The sequence below is a fragment of the Hirundo rustica genome, chromosome 9 (genome assembly GCF_015227805.2).
Source record: "Hirundo rustica isolate bHirRus1 chromosome 9, bHirRus1.pri.v3, whole genome shotgun sequence".
In the NCBI taxonomy this organism is placed as follows: domain Eukaryota; kingdom Metazoa; phylum Chordata; class Aves; order Passeriformes; family Hirundinidae; genus Hirundo; species Hirundo rustica.
Genome location: NC_053458.1, coordinates 1,544,001 through 1,563,410, shown reverse-complemented (window position 1 = coordinate 1,563,410; position 19,410 = coordinate 1,544,001). Strand labels below are relative to the sequence as shown.

At 46.9% G+C, this 19,410-nt stretch overlaps 1 protein-coding gene across 1 annotated transcript; it reads left to right on the top strand.

Annotated features, from left to right (window-relative positions):
* The first annotated feature begins 84 nt into the window (after positions 1 to 84).
* On the top strand, positions 85 to 18,754 carry LEPR (leptin receptor). Its single transcript, XM_058421735.1, has 17 exons — positions 85 to 147; positions 433 to 495; positions 1,038 to 1,243; positions 4,475 to 4,620; positions 5,533 to 5,677; positions 7,181 to 7,477; positions 7,686 to 7,800; positions 9,916 to 10,115; positions 11,430 to 11,581; positions 11,818 to 11,977; positions 12,060 to 12,142; positions 12,700 to 12,916; positions 13,562 to 13,744; positions 14,268 to 14,363; positions 14,741 to 14,843; positions 15,442 to 15,517; positions 16,537 to 18,754. Exons 2-17 carry the CDS (start codon positions 443 to 445, stop codon positions 17,308 to 17,310), a joined length of 3,006 nt encoding a protein of 1,001 aa, XP_058277718.1. The 5' UTR covers positions 85 to 147; positions 433 to 442; the 3' UTR covers positions 17,311 to 18,754.
* The last annotated feature ends 656 nt before the right edge of the window (positions 18,755 to 19,410 follow it).

Sequence of the window (19,410 nt, the reverse complement as noted above, 5' to 3'; positions counted from 1 at the left end):
TTATTTGCACTGTTAAATTCCCAACCTTGGGGAGGCCTTAGCCATTGGATACCTGCAGAATTCCCTAAGTCTGGGTTTCTGGAAGAACCTGAAGAGTAGAGAAGAGAAAGAAGAATCCTTTGGGAGCTGCTGGTTCCAAAGATTTAGGTGGGATATTGGGATGGAATTGTTCCCTGGGAGGGTGGGGAATGGATCCCCAGAGAATCCCTGGAATGGATTTCTCAGAGAAGCTGTGGCTGCCCTTGGATCCCTGGAAATGTCCAAGGATGGAGCTTGGAGCACCTTGGGACAGTGGAAAAGATCCATGGCAGGGGTGGGATGGGGTTGAAGGTCCCTCCCAATCCAAACCATTCCATGATTATAACATTCCCTGTAATGCTCTGTTGTAGCAGGAACTGGAGAGAACATTAAATTGTTTTGGTATTATTTCAGAGCCTCACGAATGGGAATTAGAAATTCATCTCTTTTGGGATGGCAGGGAGCTGCCACGGGAAGGTAAAACAGCACTGTGTGCCTAAAAAAGATCCTGGAATACTTTAAGGGAGCTGTGTTCATTACTTGAAAACCATTAAGAAAGGGAGAAGCAGCAAAGGTGAAGCCATTGGTTACAATTATTATTTCTTTTCATTAATGAATTTAATTTTTTGATCAGTACAGATGGCCAAGCCTATTGAGATACAGAAAAAAACCCCAATTCACTGTGTTTGTTGCTCTGAGATTTTGAGATTGTTTGCATTTTTGTAGTGGAGTCTCTCACAGATTGTAACATGAACAAAGTGATTGTTTTCGCATTCCTCCTTGGAGGAGGGACAGCTGATGGACCTCTAGTTTGACCAGTGGGATTGGAGAGGTGGCAACCTCATTCTCCAACCCCTGGTCATTGTCCAGGATCTATAGAAATCAGAAACAAACTCCCCTTCTTTTTGCCCTCACTACAGACTGTGCGGTTATGATCCTTCTCGTGTCCTCTAGCGACGCCACTGAATCGTTTTAATCCCTGATTTGTATCTTTTGTTTTGGTTTTGTCCCCCCTGCAGATCAGATCAGTCCCTGGGGGCCGCATCCACGAGCTCCCTGCAGGGGACGGTGCGGGTGGCTCCGTGTCGCTGCGGGGACCGGGCCACCTGCGAGTGCCTGGTGGCCTCCCCGAGCCTCAACCGCACCTACGTGCTGTGGCTGGAGGTGCTGGCAGGTGCCACGGCCCTGGGCTCGCCGCCGATGTCCCTGCAGCCCGCCGAGGTCGGTGAGTGGCGCGGCCTGAGGCGTGCCCAGGGCGGCACGAGACGGGTCCCCCAAAGTGTGCGCAGTGTCAGGGCTGACCTACAGCCTCCCGGAGTGGCAGCCCCCGGGAGACATCAGGAAACCTAGTGGTCAAGAATTGGGTTGTCAAGAAATGCTTTTTGACCTCCTGTGGGCCTGGCATTGCCAAGTCTGAAGGGATTTTATCCTGCTAGCAGTGCTCATTCCCCAGGGAAAAGTTCTCGTGAAAGCCTCTTCTCAAAACAATCTTGGCAAACAGCTCTCCTTCCCCAAAACAATCCTGCTCCAGGTGGTGTTTTGCTGTTTCTCTGGTTTCACCGGTGGGATTAGAGAGGTGTTGTTCCTAGTCACCTGTTGCCCTGAGATTTTTAGCCCTCTGATTGTTTGTGTTTTTGTAGTGGAGTCTCTCACGCGTTGTAACATAAAGTGATTGTTTTCACATTTCTCCTTAGAGGAGGGACAATTGATGGTCTTCTAGTCTGACCAGTGGGGTCAGAGAGGTAGAAACCTCATTCTCCAATCCCTGGTCATTGCCCAGAATCTATATAAATCAAGTTCAAAAAATAAACTTCCCTTCTTTTTGCTCTGACTAAAGACTGTGTGAGGTCATTCTTTTCACGTCCTCTAGCAACAGTCACCAATCATGTTAAGTCTGTATTGAAACACCTTATAAAAGGTGATAAGAATTAGACAATAAAGCTTTCTATACTCTTTGCCTTCTGAAAAGTACCTAGAGCTTTTCATCTTCCTTTCATGTCCAACAGCGACAATCTCCCTCCTATCGAGTCTGAAGGCTGTAAAGCAAATTTTTAATAAAAAATAACAAACGACACAGAAACAAAAGAACAGAGCCGTGCACAGGTGCCAGAGAACTGACTAAGACACCCCAAAAAGCGCCTGAGCTCCTCTGTGCTCCTTCTTAAACACACAACGATTCGGGAGGGATAATTTGGCTTGCTGCCCGACAGAAACAGCTACAGCTTTTGAGAAACATTTCCAAAGCGTCCCTGTGCTGGCGCTGAGATATATGTTATACGTCCAGAGGTAAATCAAAAGTTTTATCCTTAAATGGAATCCTTTGCTTGGGTGTGGAAATGCCCCGCTAGAGCTGAGCGTGGCTGAGCCCCGTGTCCGTGGGAAGCAGCAGCAGCATGGCTCTGCTGGGAAAGGGGGCACAGACAGGGCAGGAAAAGCTCCCTAATCCCTGTCTGGGCTCCAGTGCAAACCACGCGGAGCAGAGCCCAAGCGCTCAATTAATTGGTTATTTCTCTTTTTTTTCCCCTTTTTAATCAGGAGCTCTCTGTGCACAGGGCTGGCCCGGTGGTGGAGCTTGTCGCTGAGGACCTAAATTAACATTAAAAAGCTGTTCGCAAATTTGCTTAGGAAAGAATCCCACCCATTTTCCCCAGCAGCTCTCTGATCCTGATGTTCTCCTCCTCACCCATGCAACCCCATGCTAGAGAACACTCCTGCGTGTTTGATCAAGCTCCAGCTCTCCTGACATGATGCATTTGATATGTGTTGCTATCCAACGTGCCCAGTTATTGCAGATTTGGGCAGATTTCATAAAGGCAGGAGCTGGCAGCTGCAGGGGGAAAAAAAAATTAAAGTTTTATGGACATCTTATTAACTTAAAAACTTTGGAATTTTATAAACTTGCTCCTAACTGATGTGCTCTGCAGACAGAACCAGTTAAAATCTCTGGGTGGGCTTGTTTGGAAGATGAGAGGTGGCATTTTTCATCCTGCTGGTTTGAAATGATGCCGCAGGAAGAAATTAAAAATTCAGCCTGGAGTCTGCCAGCATTTAAAAATGACACAAGGAGTTAGCTCTGCTTAGTGAAGCATGTTTTTAAAAATGCACAATATTAATATATGCTCTGCCAAGATTTAGCTCAATTAAAACTGTCTTGAATGTAAAACTCTCGAGTGCTTGTACCACGTGGATTTTATTTGCTGATTGTGGAGCAGGTGGCATCAAAACCATCGTTGTCTGTGGGGTCTGATTCAGGGAAATGTGATGGAAAAGCCACTGACTTTTGTGTGTTTGTCTCTTCCCCAATGACTCCCTGCTGGCCTTCATGAAGTTTATTGCTTTGAGATCCTTTTAAAAGGAGAAATTAAATAAAATCTGACTTGGCATGGTGGATTTATACTGAAAATAATAAGAGATTTTTGACATAAATAACGAGATAAAATCTGACTTGACGTGATGGATTTATACTGAAAATAAATAGAATTATTTTATATAACTGAGTGACATTCCAGGAATGCATTTAAATGGACACTTGAAGAGCTGGATTCCAGTGCAGATGGAATTTGAAGGGAACAGGATTTTTGGGAATGTTTTCCCTTCAGTTTCTGCAGTGATGCTCACCCTGCAGTGCTTTGGAGCAGGGTTCCTTGGGAATGTTTTCCCTTCAGTTTTACCCTGCAGTGTTTTGGAGCAGGGTTTTTTGGGAATGTTTTCCCTTCAGTTTTACCCTGCAGTGTTTTGGAGCAGGGTTTTTTGGGAATGTTTTCCATTCAGTTTCTGCACTTGGTGCTCACCCTGCAGTGCTTTGGAGCAGGGTTTTGCTGTTCCATGGGACAAACTTGGCTGTGGATGAGGACAAGGCCAGCCAAGGTCTCAGCACCAGGTAAGAGCAGGGCCTTGATTCCATGTCATTGTCCAAGGAATGGAATCCTAAGGATTTCCCATCCCTTCCCCACTCCAGAGCTCCCTTCATCCTCATGGGAATATCTAAACTCTCCACTTTTACTTTGCCCTCACAAAACTCTCCTGGAGACCTCCTTTCACTGCCACAACCCCTGTGGAAGGATGGAAATATTTAGAAAATCCTTGTAAGGAACAAATTGATTTTCTCAGCATTCCCATCCCTCTCTTCCTCATTCCCTCTTTCCAGCAAGGCAGGTAAACCAGGGCACGGCCACTGGGAAAAGTTATGGCCAAAGGGAAGAAATTCCTGCAGATTTGAGGGAAGTGGGAGGTCAAACAGCATTTCTTGATAGCTGCAACAGCACCAGGGTGACTTTTCCAGGGGTATAACACAACATCACTGCCACGCCATAGAGCAGCTCTTGAAAACTGGGTTTATGAGAACTGGGTTTAAGAGAACTGAGTTTAAGGCCTGAATCGTGCCTCAGTAAAACGCAGCAGGCTGGGGCAGTGGGCTTGGGGTTAATTAATTAATTGTCGATTAATTTGTGTGCAGTGAGGCCTGAAGCGCCCGTGAAGCTGCACCTGGAGCTGGCTGAGAGGGGCCAGGTGAAGCTCTGCTGGTCCAGCCCTGCGCTGCTGCCCTTCCCTCTGCAGCACCAAGTGAGGATCTCTGCTCCTCCAGGACACGGGGACAGCCAGGTGAGGCAGCTCCTGGCTTCCTGGGTTGGGGAATTCCCAAATCCCAGCGTTCCCACCACCCTCATTGTCCTCGCACTGAGAGAGTGTGGCTGCTCTGCTGGAGCTGGGCTTAGCACGCTGCTTTTTCCTGGAAAAGCTGGGCTTAGCACGCCGCTTTTTCCTGGAAAAGCTGGGCTTAGCACGCCGCTTTTTCCTGGAAAAGCTGGGCTTAGCACGCCGCTTTTTCCTGGAAAAGCTGGGCTTAGCACGCCGCTTTTTCCTGGAAAAGCTGGGCTTAGCACGCCGCTTTTTCCTGGAAAAGCTGGGCTTAGCACGCCGCTTTTTCCTGGAAAAGCTGGGCTTAGCACGCCGCTTTTTCCTGGAAAAGCTGGATTTTACATCTGTCCTCACTGAGAGAAGCCCCATCTCCTGCTGGCTCTCAGAAACAAACTCCAGTTTTTCTCCTTTGATTCTGTGAAGTCCACACCCATTTTTTTTCAGCATTCTATATGGTCTAGAACACATCCATGTTTAAAATTTATAATTTTTAGTGGGTTTTTTTTTTTTTTTTTTTTTTTTTTTTCTGTTCCTACCACGCAAGTGGCTCTGGAATAATGAGCAGCTGTTAATTAGCAGCCCATAATGAAACAACTCGTTTCCCACAGAGTTGTACAGCTTCCACCACTCTCAAATTGACAGTAAATTTAAAGAAAGATTTTCTCACCCAACTTGCTACCTAAAACCAGAAAATCCATGTCTGTCTCCTGTCTCTTAAGGAGCAAATTGGTTTTCTCAGCCCTCCTGAAAATGAGTGTAGAGAGAAGATGTGAAAGGGAATTCAAGGAATTCTGACTCCATATGATTTATTTATGTTCCCTCTGTCTCTTTCCCTGTTTCACTTCACAACAATCATGGATTTGGATGGTCCAACAGATGCTTCAGGCAGCTCTGGAAAGCTCAGTGGCCTTGGACAATGCCCTGCTGGACTCTCCCTCCTCAGTGCAAGTGAGGAGCAGGACTCTCCGTGGTCCAGGCTTCTGGAGTGACTGGAGCTCTCCCTACAACCTCACCTTGGGAGGTAGGACACCTGCAGGGTTTGGGAATAAAGCCCGTTTTCCATTTGGTTCTGTGGATTTGGTGTTGGAGGATTTGAGTTGTGATGGAGAATCCTGCAGAAGCTTTTCCTGCCTGGCTTTGCCTGAGGCTCAGCTCCTTCCCCGTGCCAGGATGGCGTTAGGGATTCCGGAGAGCACACCTCTGTGGCTGCCACTCCCTCAGCAGCACCTGCTTTTTCACAAAAAGCTCTTTTCCTCAGAGCTGTTCCATTTCCAGCTCCAGCTGGCAGCTCTGAACCTCCCTCAACTGCAGATTTTTCTCCCGATGCTTTCTCTCACTTCTGGTTCTGGTTTTGTCGCTGAACCGAGGGCCTGGAGCAAAACCAAATGTGCTTTTTCTACAGTCCAGCCTGGTTTGTAGCGCTGAGCCCCGTGCAAAACTGACTTTCTGATTGTTTTGTTGTGCTTTTCCATGCTCTGCTCAGAATTCCCTGGGAATATTTTGGTCTGTGCTGCCACAGGGATTCTCTGAACTCTGTGCTTCATAAGCACCTGCACCAAAGGAAGCGCTACACCTTGGAAAATGAGCTTTTGTTCCTAGTAAAACCTTAAACAACAGATCCTAAATCTGCTTTGCTGCCTGAGAAAGGGAAATTGGGGGGAAATCCTAAAAAATCTCAGCCTGGTTCCTCAGTGGGGGAAGCAAACCTGACCTTTAAAGGATTTCCTGTTGGTTTTGGGGGGTTCTTTGCAAACAGCTCTATCCCAGCTCCCCTGTATCTTCCCTGAATCCCTGAGGGATGGGGGCTGAGTTTAAACTTCTTTAAATCCTTGGAAAATCCAGTGTCTTTGAGCCTGGATTGGACCATAAAAGCATTTGTCAATAAAAAATTACTACTACTTCTACTATTATTATTATTATTATTAATCATCATCCAGCTGTGCTTCTACCTTTCCTACTTCTTAATTCCTGCAAACAACTACAGGAGCAGAAATGAGCAGAAATTCAACAGCAAAATGTAAAAGCATTTGTCAATAGAAAATAATAACAATAATAATAATAACAATAAACTATTATTATTTTCTATTGACAAATAATAATTCTTAGCAATAACTGCTAATATTTTCTATAGACAAACAATAATAACTAATAATAACAACAGAGGTGTTTTTTTTCTATTGACGAATGCTTTTATGTTTTTCTGGTTCAATTTCTAGTCTCGATGGATTTTTTTTTTTACCTCTTTTTCCTTTTGTGTAGCCTGGGAAATATTAAAGATTATTTTAATCAGAGTTTAGAGACTTCACGTATGGAGTGAGACGGTCCAAGGCTCATTTCTGCTCTTGTTCCTAGTGATTAAGTAGGAAGGTTAGAAATACTATAATAATAATAATAATAATAATAATAATAATAATAATAATAATAATAATAATAATAATTTATTGACAAATAATTTTTTTGTTGTTGTTTGTTTCAGCTTCAAATCTCAATGCATTTTTTCCCCTTTTCCCCCCTTTTTCTGCAGCTCAAGTCCTGTACTTCCCTCCCAAGACCCTGACCAGTGCTGGCTCCAACATTTCATTTCTGTGCATCTATAAAAACCAAACGCAGCCCGTAGAGGCCCGGGAGGTGGTTTGGTGGCTGAACTTAGCAGAAGAAATCCCAGCCAGCCAATATTCCCTTGTGAACAATCGTGTAAGCAAAGTTACTCTTTACAACTTGAAAGCAACCCAGCCTAGAGGAAGTTTCTTCTATAACGCTTTGTACTGTTGTCACCAAAGTAGGGAATGTCACCATAGATACGCTGAATTCTATGTAGTAGGTAAGATTCCAGAGGATTTTCCATTCTCCTTTTGGGGCATTTTCCTAGGAAGGATCTGATATTTCCATTTAAAATCCGTTCTTTGCCTTTGTTGGGTTATTTTTTGTCTGTATTTTCTGTTGTTGTTGTTTTTTGGGTTTTTTTTTTTCTTTTTCTGTGTAGCGACCATTGTGTCTTATTAATTAAGCTTTCCACGTCTTTTAATTAGACATGGATTTTAATATCTCCTGTGAGACTGATGGATACTTGACCAAAATGACTTGCAGATGGTCTGCAAACCCGACCACCTCGCTCCTGGGGAGTTTGCAGCTAAGATATCACAGGTATGGATGGATTTTAATCCTTCTTTTTTTGTGTTTGGGAAGCGTTGCTCAAAATATTTATTGCGTCAAAGGATTCTGGATAAACGTGATTATAGAATTAACAGATTCTTTATTCTGTGTGCAGGAAGGGAACCAGAGATGTAACAGATCTTATAAATAAGGTTTTTCAGCATTTTTCAATCTGTTTGGGAGCCAGTTCTCCTCAAGAAGATTTCTTGGATCAGTTAAAAAATTATTGTTCCTATCTACAAGTTGTAAGGAAATAAGGGAAAAGCCCATTCCCAGTGGGAATGTCTGGCCTGGAGGAGCTGGAGAATCCCTGATCATGGAGCCTCTCAGACCCTGACAGCTCCACCCGATTCGAATTTAACTGCTCAGAGCCTGAGATGGGACTTGGGACCTCAGTCTTTAATTTTTGTATTATTCTGTACCTTTTTTTTTCCCCTATGTACACACAGGTAAAAATAAAAGATGAAATAAATCCGTTCCAAGGTGGGGAAAAAAATCTTGCTTAGAGAACCAAACCTTAGCTCTGAAGGGAATATTGCTTTGTGAGGGCAGCAGCTTGGACTGCAGCAATTCCCAGAATCCCAGAATCCCGGGCTGGTTTGGATTGAGAAAGACCTCAAAGCTCGTCCCATTCCACCCCTGATATGTTGAGCTTGAGAGTTTCCTAGAACCACTCAGACAGACAGACAGACAACTCTTCCTGAGGCAAAAATTCCATAATTTCACTGCTCTGCCGGGCTGGAGAGGCAGAAATTTTGGCAAACAGCTTCCATCAGCTCTGAGGGCTTAATCCTTTGGAAAGCCAGCCTGTCTTCTCTGGTGGAGTTTGAGTGATCCTGGTGCCCAGGTGAATATTTCCCGGGGTTTTGTGGACTGAAGGAATAACTGGAATGCTGGAGAGTTCAAGAGGAGGCTTCTGGGGCAGGATTAATGCCTGGCTGAGTGCTGAGAGAGCTTTTGTTTAACCTGCCTTCACAAATACGAATATAACGAGTGCACTGCTGGGCAGGGAGCTGGGAATGAACCCCACGCTGCTCATCATGGCTTTTATTCCAACTTTCTCACCGTTCAGCTTTAGCTAAAAATGTGATTTTTCTAGTAGGAGGTGATGATGTGGAGATTTGTTCGTGTTCCTGCAAGATCAAACAGTGACAATTCGATGCCTGAAAATCCTCCCCAGACGCTGCTGATCCTTCTTTTTGCTCTGATTTTTGCGGTTGTTTGTTCAGAGTCAAGACCTGGAAGAAGGAAACTCAATAAAATTCCCGCTGCTGTTGGCTTTTGGAGCTGGAGCGCAGCGCCGCCGTGCCGCGTGCGACGCTCCGGCTGTGGGGTTTTGTTTTGCTTGGGTTGTTTCTGCGTCTTCCTCTGCAGGCAGAGCTGCCAGGAGAAACAGCTCCAAAGGGATCATCCTGTGGGAGCAGGGAATGCTCCAATCCCGCCCTCCAAAGCACCAGGCACTGCTTTATTCCCCGGGACCGGATGAGGAAACTTCATCCGAGTGTAACTCTGGTGGTTCAGCTGAGTAACTCACACCCTCCCTGGCCCCTCTCCTCACAAGCCTGAGTGGAAAGTGGAAAATTCCCTCTCCAAGAATTTTATCCAGTTCCATTTCATCCAGAATCCAGGGCTCCTCTCCTCTGTTGCCGGGTGTGGTAACTGGGCATGGGATTTTTAATCCAGAGTTGATGTTTTTATGGGATTTCCATCTCCTGGAGACCTCCGTGGGTCTCTGTGGCAGCTTCCCCCAGGCTGCCAGCTGGGATTTTGGAAATCATTCCTGACTGGAGTCAACTCTTGGCAGATTTTCCTTGCTGTGTTCATTGCCAATCCCTAAAATCCCACAACTGGTGAGGATTTGGAGCTGCCTTCTCATGCTGTACCTGTTGCTTTTTGTTTGTCCTGCTTTTCCCAGAGCCAAAGCTTTGAGGAATGACGCTCAAACGTTTTTTATCCATTCGGTGCAGATTCAGCTTCAAGATCCAAGCAATCCTCAAAATCCCAGGACGTTTCCAGTGCCACCACTCCTTTTAATTCCCTCCAGATTTACACTTCCAATGGATCAACTCAATGTGTTGGTTTTGGTTTTTTGTTTTCTCTTTTAAGGAGCCAAATTTACTGCTCCGACTTTCCAAGCCCACCTCCAAACTCGGAAGTGAAGGAATGCCGTTTGCAGAGGGATCATTCCTACGAGTGCACATTCCAGCCCATTTTCCTTTTATCTGGATACACCCTGTGGATTGAGTTCCGGCATTTCCTGGGAACGCTGGAATCCTCCCCGACTTGTGTCATTCCAGCAGATGTGGGTAGGTGGAGATCCATGAATCTCTCTTCCCTCGTGCCCCTGGATTTTAGATGGTGTGGGGAAATAATTTTTTTCCACAGGTTTTAAGTGAAAACATGAGAATTTTGATATTCATTAAAAAAAAAAAAAATTGGATTAAATGTCATTTCCATACAGGAGCAGATTTTAAGTGAAACATCCACTTCTGCCTATTATTCCCTCTATAGAAAATGAGAGTGTGGTATTGCAAAATGAAGCTCATTTTTAAGGTTTTGGTCCTTTAATTGTTCAGACTGATTTGTCTTCAATTAATTAAGTTCCTACCCCAGTACAGTGTATTATTTACACAGTTATAAATCCATTTAAAATCATGGGGTCTGCCCCTGCTCTTCCATGCTGGAGCAAAGTTTTGTGACACACAGAGCACCTAAATTTGGATAAAAACAAGAGGCAGGAGCAGTGTTTGAGTGTTTTTAAAACTCCAAAATGTGCAGATCACCTCTTCTCATCTGCTCTGTGACGGAGAATTCATTGGGACAGAAAACTGAGTGTTTTTTGGACACAAATGTGAACATGGGTGAGAGCAAAAGTGCTACAGGAAATAAATTAGAGTTATATAATGATGAAATAAATTAGAGTTATATAGTTATGAAATATATACATAAATATATACATGTTTATGAGAATATACTAACCTGTTCCAGCACCATCCAAAATGAAAAAAAATGATTTCTTTTTTGTTGTTGTGTTCTCCTCATTCACATCTGGTTATCCAAAATAAGTTTGTTTCAATTTGTCTTGATTAAAAAACCCGGGGTTTTGGGAGATTCCTGTTCTGGAGAAGCTTATCAATTAATAAAATAAAACCATTTCCATTAATCACTGCACAGTGTCTGTCCGCAGCCTTTGCAGGAGCTGCTGCTTTTTGCAGGGGTGACTCCATGAAAACCATGGAATTGGAAAAGGTTGGAAAAGCCCTTGGAGACCACAGATTTTAAATCCTGCAGGAATGGGGACTCCTCATTGCCCTGGGCAGCTGTTCCCATGGAGAAGTTTCCCCAAATATCCAACCCAAACCTGGGAATTTATTGCCAGGCTGTCTTTTGCTCTTGGTAGCGAGTGCCAGCACCAAAATGATCAGTGGTGCTTTAAATGAGAATGAAATACATGGAAGCATTCCCGTGGATTCTGTGTTTCCGGCCCTGCTTTCCTTGGAACAGCAGAGGCCGCGTGTTGCCCACCACCCTGAGGACAAGGAAAAGCCATCCATGCTTTGGTTTAATGGGAAGTGTCAGTGCAGACACTGCAGTCATTTGTTAATTTTTCCATTTTCCAGTGAAGCCTCTCCCCCCTTCCAACGTGGGAGCGGAACTCACCAGGAATGTGGGGCTGCTGAACGTGAGCTGGACCAAGCCTGCCTTTGCCAACAGGGACCTGGCATTCCAGATCCGCTGGAATCCAGGGAACAGGCAGGACATTCCATGGCAGGTACTGTCCGCTCCCCCTGGCTTGGAGCAGGGATCCCTGCACTGCTGTCCTGTAGAGCAGAACTGCTTTTTATGGGATTTATCCATGGAGGAAATCACAGGCACAAGCAGCGTCCACAAAGGAACGTTCCCCCGAATCCCACTTCCTCCCTGGGTCCATTTGCAGGAATTTCGACTCCAAGAGCCGCCCGCACATCCCTTTGTTCTCACTCTGGGTTTTTCCCCCTTCTCTCCCAGCTTTCCGAGGTCCCAAGCCCCGCAGGCAGCTGGGCTGTGGTGGCAGTGGAGCAGCTTTGTGTGGAGTACGCGGTGCAGGTGCGCTGCAGGGAGCTGCACGGAGCCGGATACTGGAGCGACTGGAGCAGAGCAGCCCAAACCCTCGTTCAGGATATCAGAGGTCTGTGCTGCCAGGGACACCCCGGGGGCTGGGAATTGCCACACTCAGGTGGGACTGTCCTTCCCAACTTGCTGTTTTGCAGCTCCCCTGCAAGGCCCGGAGTTTTGGAGAATCGTTTCTGAGGATCCGGCGAGGAAGCAGAGGAATGTTACGCTGCTGTGGAAGGTGGGAGCAGCTGCATTTGGGGCTTTTCCCTTTGGAGCTGTCAGGATGGGAGTCTTGACAGGCGCATGGGGCTGGTGGGAATTGGGATTTTCCCTTTCTCTGTGTTCTGGCAATTCCTCGGCTCATCCTAGAGGCGAGAGGTGAATCCTGGTGGGAATTCTGGGATAAAATGGGAGATGGTTTTGCCGCCTTCACCTTAAAACGTTAATGCAGGACAGGAAAAAGTCCCTCGGTGCCCATTCCTGTTTGCTCATGTGCTGCTCTGGGGTTTGAACCCCGAAAAAACGCAGGGAATTGCTGTGGGAATCTGAAAGTCTGGCTTTCCTCGTCCCTCACTCCCCTTTGCTGGGAAGAGAGGGAATCAGAGTTAGCTCTCAGAGAGGGGAATTTGGCCTTTAAAGGATTCCAGTCCTTGGCTAAAAGCACAAGAGCCAGAATATCTTTAGTGGGTCCCGTTTCCTTAAAATTGGAGCTGCCCAACCAACCTTTGCTCTGGGAATCAGGGAGTGGGGAGGGAATTGAGGAATTAATGCCCATTAATTAATTAATTGCTGCAGCCCCTGATGGAGAATCACTCGTTGTGCAGCGTGAGCAGATACATCATAAAGCACCAGACCCCAGGGAACTCCTCCTGGGAGGAGTTTGTGGATCATGGCACCAGCTGGACTTTTCCATGGGTTGAGCCAACCCACACCATCACCATCTTAGCCATGAATTCAGTTGGAATTTCTGCAATTAATTCTAATTTAACTCTATCCCAGCAAATGAGCACAGGTAAGAGCAGCAACGAGTGGGAAATGCCAGGAATCCTGGTGATGTTCATGGGGAAAGCTTTATTTGGGATAAAATTCCCTCTGGTGGAGTGAGGAATGTTTTATGGGGAGACATCCAGCACCAACAGAGCTCTTGGAAAAGTGAGATTTCCATCATGAAAATCCTGATGATTTTGGGGTTGGGAAAAGAGTTGTCTGTCTCTGGGCTGTCTTCACTAATAAAATACAAGTTAGTTAATCAAAAGAGAAATAAAATCCTGCTGGAGGACCAATCTTTCACCTCCTTTGATTTGGGAACACCCAACGTTCCTGCTGGGAATGTTTTGTTGTTTCCAAAATGAGCAGCAATTCTTGGATTTGGCTACACTCTGCTTCATTTATTCTCGAGGATTCAGGAGTTTTTAATTTTTTTGTTAAGGATAATTAAGGAATTGCTGGTCAGAACTGGGATATTTGATGTCTGTAAGAAACTTGATCTGTTCAGTGCTTGGGGCTGGTTTAGCGTAACCCAAATTTTGGTGGCTTGAGGAAAAAAAATCTCTCTGCTGCTGTGGCTTTATTATACAAAAGATAATGGAATTGGTAAAGTGGTGAAACTTGAGCAGTTTATAGGATGTGGGTCCAGGTGTTTTCCCTGTTTTCCCAGTGGATGCTGTGCAATCCCTGAGTGCTTACCTGGTGAACAGCACTTGTGTGGTTTTGGTTTGGAGTCTCTGCCCCCAAATCCCTGGGATAAAATCCTTTGTGATTGAGTGGAAGAACCTGAACAAAGAGGAGCAGATGAAATGGCTGCAAGTTCCTCCAGATCTCAGGAAATATTTTATTTATGGTGAGTGCGTGCTTGAAAAAAATAATTCCTGCTGTTAACTGGTGTGGAACAGAAAAATGTGGAATTTCTGAGCTCTGAGCCCTTTTTTCCCCTTCCCTGTTCCTAATCACTTCTATTGACCAACAAACCAAATTTTGATGCTCGTTAGAGGATTGCCTGTCGCATTAATAATCACTTTAAGCTCTGGAGCGAGTTAATTTTGTGGCAATACAATAAAATTAGTTCTGGAATATTGAACACAGCAGCTAATTATTCAAATTAATATCTGCATTTCCTTTGCAGATTTTGACTTTGCTCCTAGAAATGATCACCGTAGCTCAGTAAGGTGCTCGTGCCATGACAGAATAATGCTGGATTAATAGTTTGGATCTTGGGATTTAGAAGTAGGGATCTATCAAAGATGGGTCCATTATTGCCCTCTCAGGGCTGGCCTGAGCTCTGATCTGTGCCCAGAGCCTCTCTGGAGGGAATTGGTTGAAAAGTGGGAAGCAGTGGATCCCAGAGGCTGATTTTCCCTTTGCAGATCACTTCCTCCTGATTGAGAAGTACCAGTTCAGCCTCTACCCTGTGTTTGCTGGAGGAGTTGGCAAAGCCCGAGCCACGGATCAGTTTGACAAAGGTGACTGACAGGATCTTTCTCCCTGCTTTTTTACGAAGTAAAAGTGACCTTTAGGTGCAAAATCTCTGTCTCATCTGAAGGGGAAAAGCAGCAATAAAGTCACTGTAACGTACCTACAAACAGAGAACAGACTTCAGCTTTCATTTGAAAACTCTGTGGGCAGAGCTGAGTGAGGGATTGAACTCCTACTTAAAATAATTCCTGTTTGTCTGTTCATTCCCAAGGGGGAGGTTTGTCCATGTGCAATTAAACTGTTGCTCAAGGTTATTTCCCCATCTAAGCTGTTGTTCCCACTGTTTGTTATTTCCCTGTTGCCAGCTATTTGCTCCCAGACAAATCATTTTGCTGCATTAATAGCTGAACTCCTTTATTTCCAGGGGGATTTGAAACTGGGGGTAGTGGCAGCCTCCACGTGGTTCTGCCAATTGTTTTTTCCACCTCAATTTTGCTGCTGGGAGCGTTGCTGGTTTCACACCAAAGGTACCTTGTTCCTTCTTATCCAAAATTCCAGGTGGTGCAGCTGCACTTTCCGCTCTGCTGAGCTGGTGTCTCAGAATCCCGAACTGGTTTGGGTTGGGAGGGACCTTCAATCCCATCCGGGGCCACCCCAGGGACTCCTCCCACTGTCCCAGGGTGTTCCAGCCTGGCCTTGGACACTTCCAGGGATCCAGGAGCAGCAGTTCCTCTGGGAATCCCATCCCAGCTTCTCCCCACCCGCCCAGCCAGGAATTCCTTCCCAACACCCCACCTAAATCCCCCCTTTCCCAGCTTACAGCCATTCCCACGTCCTGTCCCTCCATCCCTTGTCCCCAGTCCCTCTCCAGCTCCCTTTAGGCCCTGTGGGCTGTGGTCATTCAGCACAGACTGTTCCCTTTACGTTTTCCCAAACTGCCACCTGGAACATCCCTTCTTCATGTCTTGGATTAAATCTGGGCCATTTGAGGAGATTCAATCATCTCCCCAGTGATTGTTTCATGGCCACGGTGCTGTGGATAAATCAAAGGGCAGAGATTCCTTCCCTGCGTGGCGCAGCCCCTGTGGGAACAGCACCAACTCCGGGTTTTCCCTGACGTTCCAGGGTGAAGAAGCTGCTCTGGGAGGATGTTCCCAACCCCAAGAACTGCTCGTGGGCACAGGGAGTTAATTTCCGGCAGGTTTGTGTTTCCCTGGGGCTGCTGCTTCCCCCACCCAGGGTGTTGTTCCAGCTCTGTCTCCAGCGGAAATCCAGCCCCGTTCACCCCTCTGGCTCCATCCAGAGGTTCCCATTTCCCAGGCCTCTGGATTATGCATTGGATGTGATAAATATCTGCCAGTTTTTAATGGGTGACAGATGGTGGCCTTTGCCAAAACAACCCTGGCCTTGGCTGGGAGGAGTTTCATCTGTGTTTGCTCTGGTGTCCGTGGAGAGTGGAAGGGATACGAACATCTCCATCAGGGATAAACCACATGCATGAGGAGAAAAAGGGTTATTTTCATTGTTTAAAAGCTCCCTGTTCATTCTGATGTGGGAAAGATGAGGGATCAGTGTGGGAAAAATGCCAAATTCAGGGCCCAGGTGTCGCCAACAGCGAGTCCGGACTGAGTAGAACCCAAGAGTTTTATTCTTTGCTCCAATTCCCCACTGCTCCGAGTATTTTGACATTTTCCTCATTATTTTGGCAGCTTCCCTGCTGTAAAACATGGTTTGTTAATCCACAAAAATACCTGGGTTTATCTGTTTCGTCCCAAATTCTTTAGGAAATCCAAGGGAATTCTCCTTTGGAGCTCTGGTGCTGCTGTCAGCTCATCCTGGTGGAGCATTTCCACATGCCTTTCTTAGGGAGTAACAAATCCTGCATTTCTCCCAAAGAGGTGTTTCACTCTGTGCAAACATGCAGCTGCTACTCAGGTGGGAATGCTCCAAAAATCCTAAGGAAAGGCTGAATTTAACCTGGAGAAGCCAACCCCAGCAGGGAAAGTTCCTTCAGCTGATGTATCAGTGAATAAATCTGTCGAGGAGATTTTGTCGTGGAGGATTTTTCCACTATGAATTCCATGTGTGAACTGGATGTGGCAAAATTCCAGGCTGCTGGGAATGACCTTTGGTGGGGGATGCTGCGATTCCCTAAAACCTGGAGGGTGAACTAAAGCTGCTCCATGATAAATGAGCGTTGAAATCCCTCTTTTCTTCCAGCCTGAAACTCTGGAGCATCTCTTTGCCAAGCACCCCGAGCTGACGTCGTGCGAGCCGCTTCTCCTGGGGGCAGAGTTGGTGCTGGAAGACATCAGCGTCACCAAAACCTCGGGAAAAGAAGAGCCTGGGGATTTCTTAGGAGTTGACCCCACCTTTCCAAGCCCCCAGGACTCGGAATGTGACTCCGCGTGCTCCAGCAGCCACTTCCAGAGCAGCGGCTTCTCCAGGAGCTGCCAGGACGGAGAAACCACGGCTCAGTGCGACCTCAAATACGCCACTGTCGTCAGCAATTCCCGCTCCAGCGGGCTTTGCCGACGGAAAACCAACCCAAGGAGCTGCCTGGATAGGTGCTTCCTAGGGGAAGACTCCATAGCTCTAGGAGCCTTCTCCAGTGGTGTTTGGGAGGTCGGGGATGGGGCATTCCTGGTGTTCCCTGGCTCCCAGCCCAGCAGGGCTCTGTCCCTGGTCTCCTCCGAGGGATTCTCGGAGCCTTTGGATGAAGCTTTCCCGGCTGGCGCCGAGCGGAGCCTGTATTACCTGGGGATAACAGCCCTGGAAAAAGGACAGAGGGAAGATTTCCTGACAGAAAGCTCCAGGGGGACGTGTCAGCTGCAAAGCACGGATCTGCTCACCCAGAGAGGGCTTCTCCAGCGCATCCCAACCAATGTCAAGGAGTTCATCCAAAGCAGCCTCAAGCCTAACCCCACCGTTCCCTATGTTCCGCAATTCCGGGTGGCTACAGCCAAAGGGCAGGAGGCCACGGAGAAGAAGTGACACAATCGCCCCCAAATTTGATCTTCCTGAAGTTTTTTCCAGGTGTTGATGCATTCCCCAGTTTTCCCTCTCTTGATTTATCCAGCTTGTTCTGGTTTTAGGCTTCACCTGGAACGCCCAAGGGTGAGAGAGCTGATCGTGGCCTGGAATATTTCTGTGGGAGAAGAGCTGGGATGCGCCATTTCCCTGGGAACCATTGGTGCCATCGAGTCAGCCTGGATGGGGTGGGGAGGAATGGATCAAGGAGCGGAGAAAGGCTCAGGGTACTGCAGGAAGAGGAGGAGGAGAATCCAGATTCCTGGGTCTACATTAATTGGATAAAGTGATGTATTTAAAGTATCCACATTTTCTTGCGGAACGCAAGATTCCAAATGGTGCCGTTTTACACTGACATCTCTTCCCAAGCTCTTTCCTAAGATTCCATGGGAGAAAAGGTAGGAATTTGTTCCAAGGACCCTGCATTTTTGATTTTGGGGGATCCAACCTGTCTGTCTGGCCTTGGAGAAGTCACCTTGCCTCTACAACCCTGCCAGGAAGCCTCAGGTGGGAGTGGATCAGGTCTGGATTTTCTGGGAGAAGCAGGAAAACAAACCCACACCTATTTGCAAGCCAAAGCGATTTTTCTTGGTTTTTTATTTTATTTCATAGTCCATAAATATTTTTCTACACCTGCCTTTTCAGAGAACTATTTTGAGGAGCGAAGGAGGATGAATTTGTTGTGTAATCCAAAGAATAAATTTCTGTCAAGCTTCACAGAGACAACACCAAAAGGGCAAAACCGACGCTGAGAACCAAAGCAAGGGTGAATTTAAACCCAGCTTAACACAAAACCCCACTGCTGGTTTTTGTCAAGCTGCTGACCTGGCTCTTAGGGGGCTCTTCCATGCTGGATGTGACACAGATCTGATGTTGTGGCTCCCAAAATACCGAAGGAATTAAAACCTGGTGTGTGCTGGGAACCAAAACTTGTCCCTGTGATGGGAGAGAAACCTGCAGGCTCCTGTAGCTGTGATGGATCCTGGATTTAGGAGTCACTTCCTGCTGTTGGGGAGGGACAAGGAGAGCCCATTTCTCTGGAGAATGGAATGATCCTTCCCTGGAGGTGTCCAGAAAAATTATTTGGTTGTGTTTGAAGATCATCTTTCTCCAGAAATAAAAAGCTGATGTTGATTTTAGCCTGCCCAGTCCTTTCCCAGCAATTCCATAGGAACAGGGGACTATCACACCATGGGAGCGATCAGCTGAGGGACCAGGGAAGGTTTTCCTGGGAAGACGGGAAAATTGAGGAATTAGGAGACGTGCAGGAGGTCTCTCCTCAGTGGACACTTCGGTTTCACCTCCCTTGGGAGCCCAGCCCGTCCTCCCCCTGCCATCCCATGGTTTTCCTAATGGCCAGAGCAGGTGGTGCTCCTCAGGAAAACCAGTGGATCTCCTCCGCGAAAAATCCTGCAGGAAATGCAGCAGATCTGAGCTGTTCCAGCAAAAAAAAGGAGAAGGTTTGGGCTGTGACCAGTGCAGATTCGAGGGGTTGGATCCCTTCCTGTCCACTGCTGCAATCCCAGGGCTCCTGAGGATGCTGCAAATCCGGGTCCTGACCCACGGCACGGGGCAGGCCACAGCTCCATAAATAATTCCTGAGCCTGGCATTTCCATCCTGATGGAAGGGACACCCGATCCCGCTCCTCACCCCTCCGTGCTCCCGCAGAAAGCCAAAATCTGCATATCCTGAATGCTCCATCTGCTGCCTCGGGAGGGAGAATCGGGAGCTGTGGCCGGTTATTTTCCATCCTCGTTTTTCCCTTCAGCTTCGGGTCAGGTCGTTTCCCAGAGCTGAGCCCTGGGCGATCGCTGTGTTCGCAGCCACAGGAGCAAAATCCGGGAATTTTCTGTCAGAGCCACGAGAAGCTCCCGCTCCTTCCAGAGCTGTCCCTGTGAGGGACACAGGTGTCACCCCGGGAAGGGCTGGAGGGGCTGTGTTCCAGGAGCTGTCCTTGAAAACGTCTGGAGCAGGGAATTTGTGCTCGCTGCCTCTCCCTGTTCCTTGGCAGCAGAGCTGGGAAAGCCCTGCCAAGGAACAGGGAGAAAGTAGGGAACAGGGTC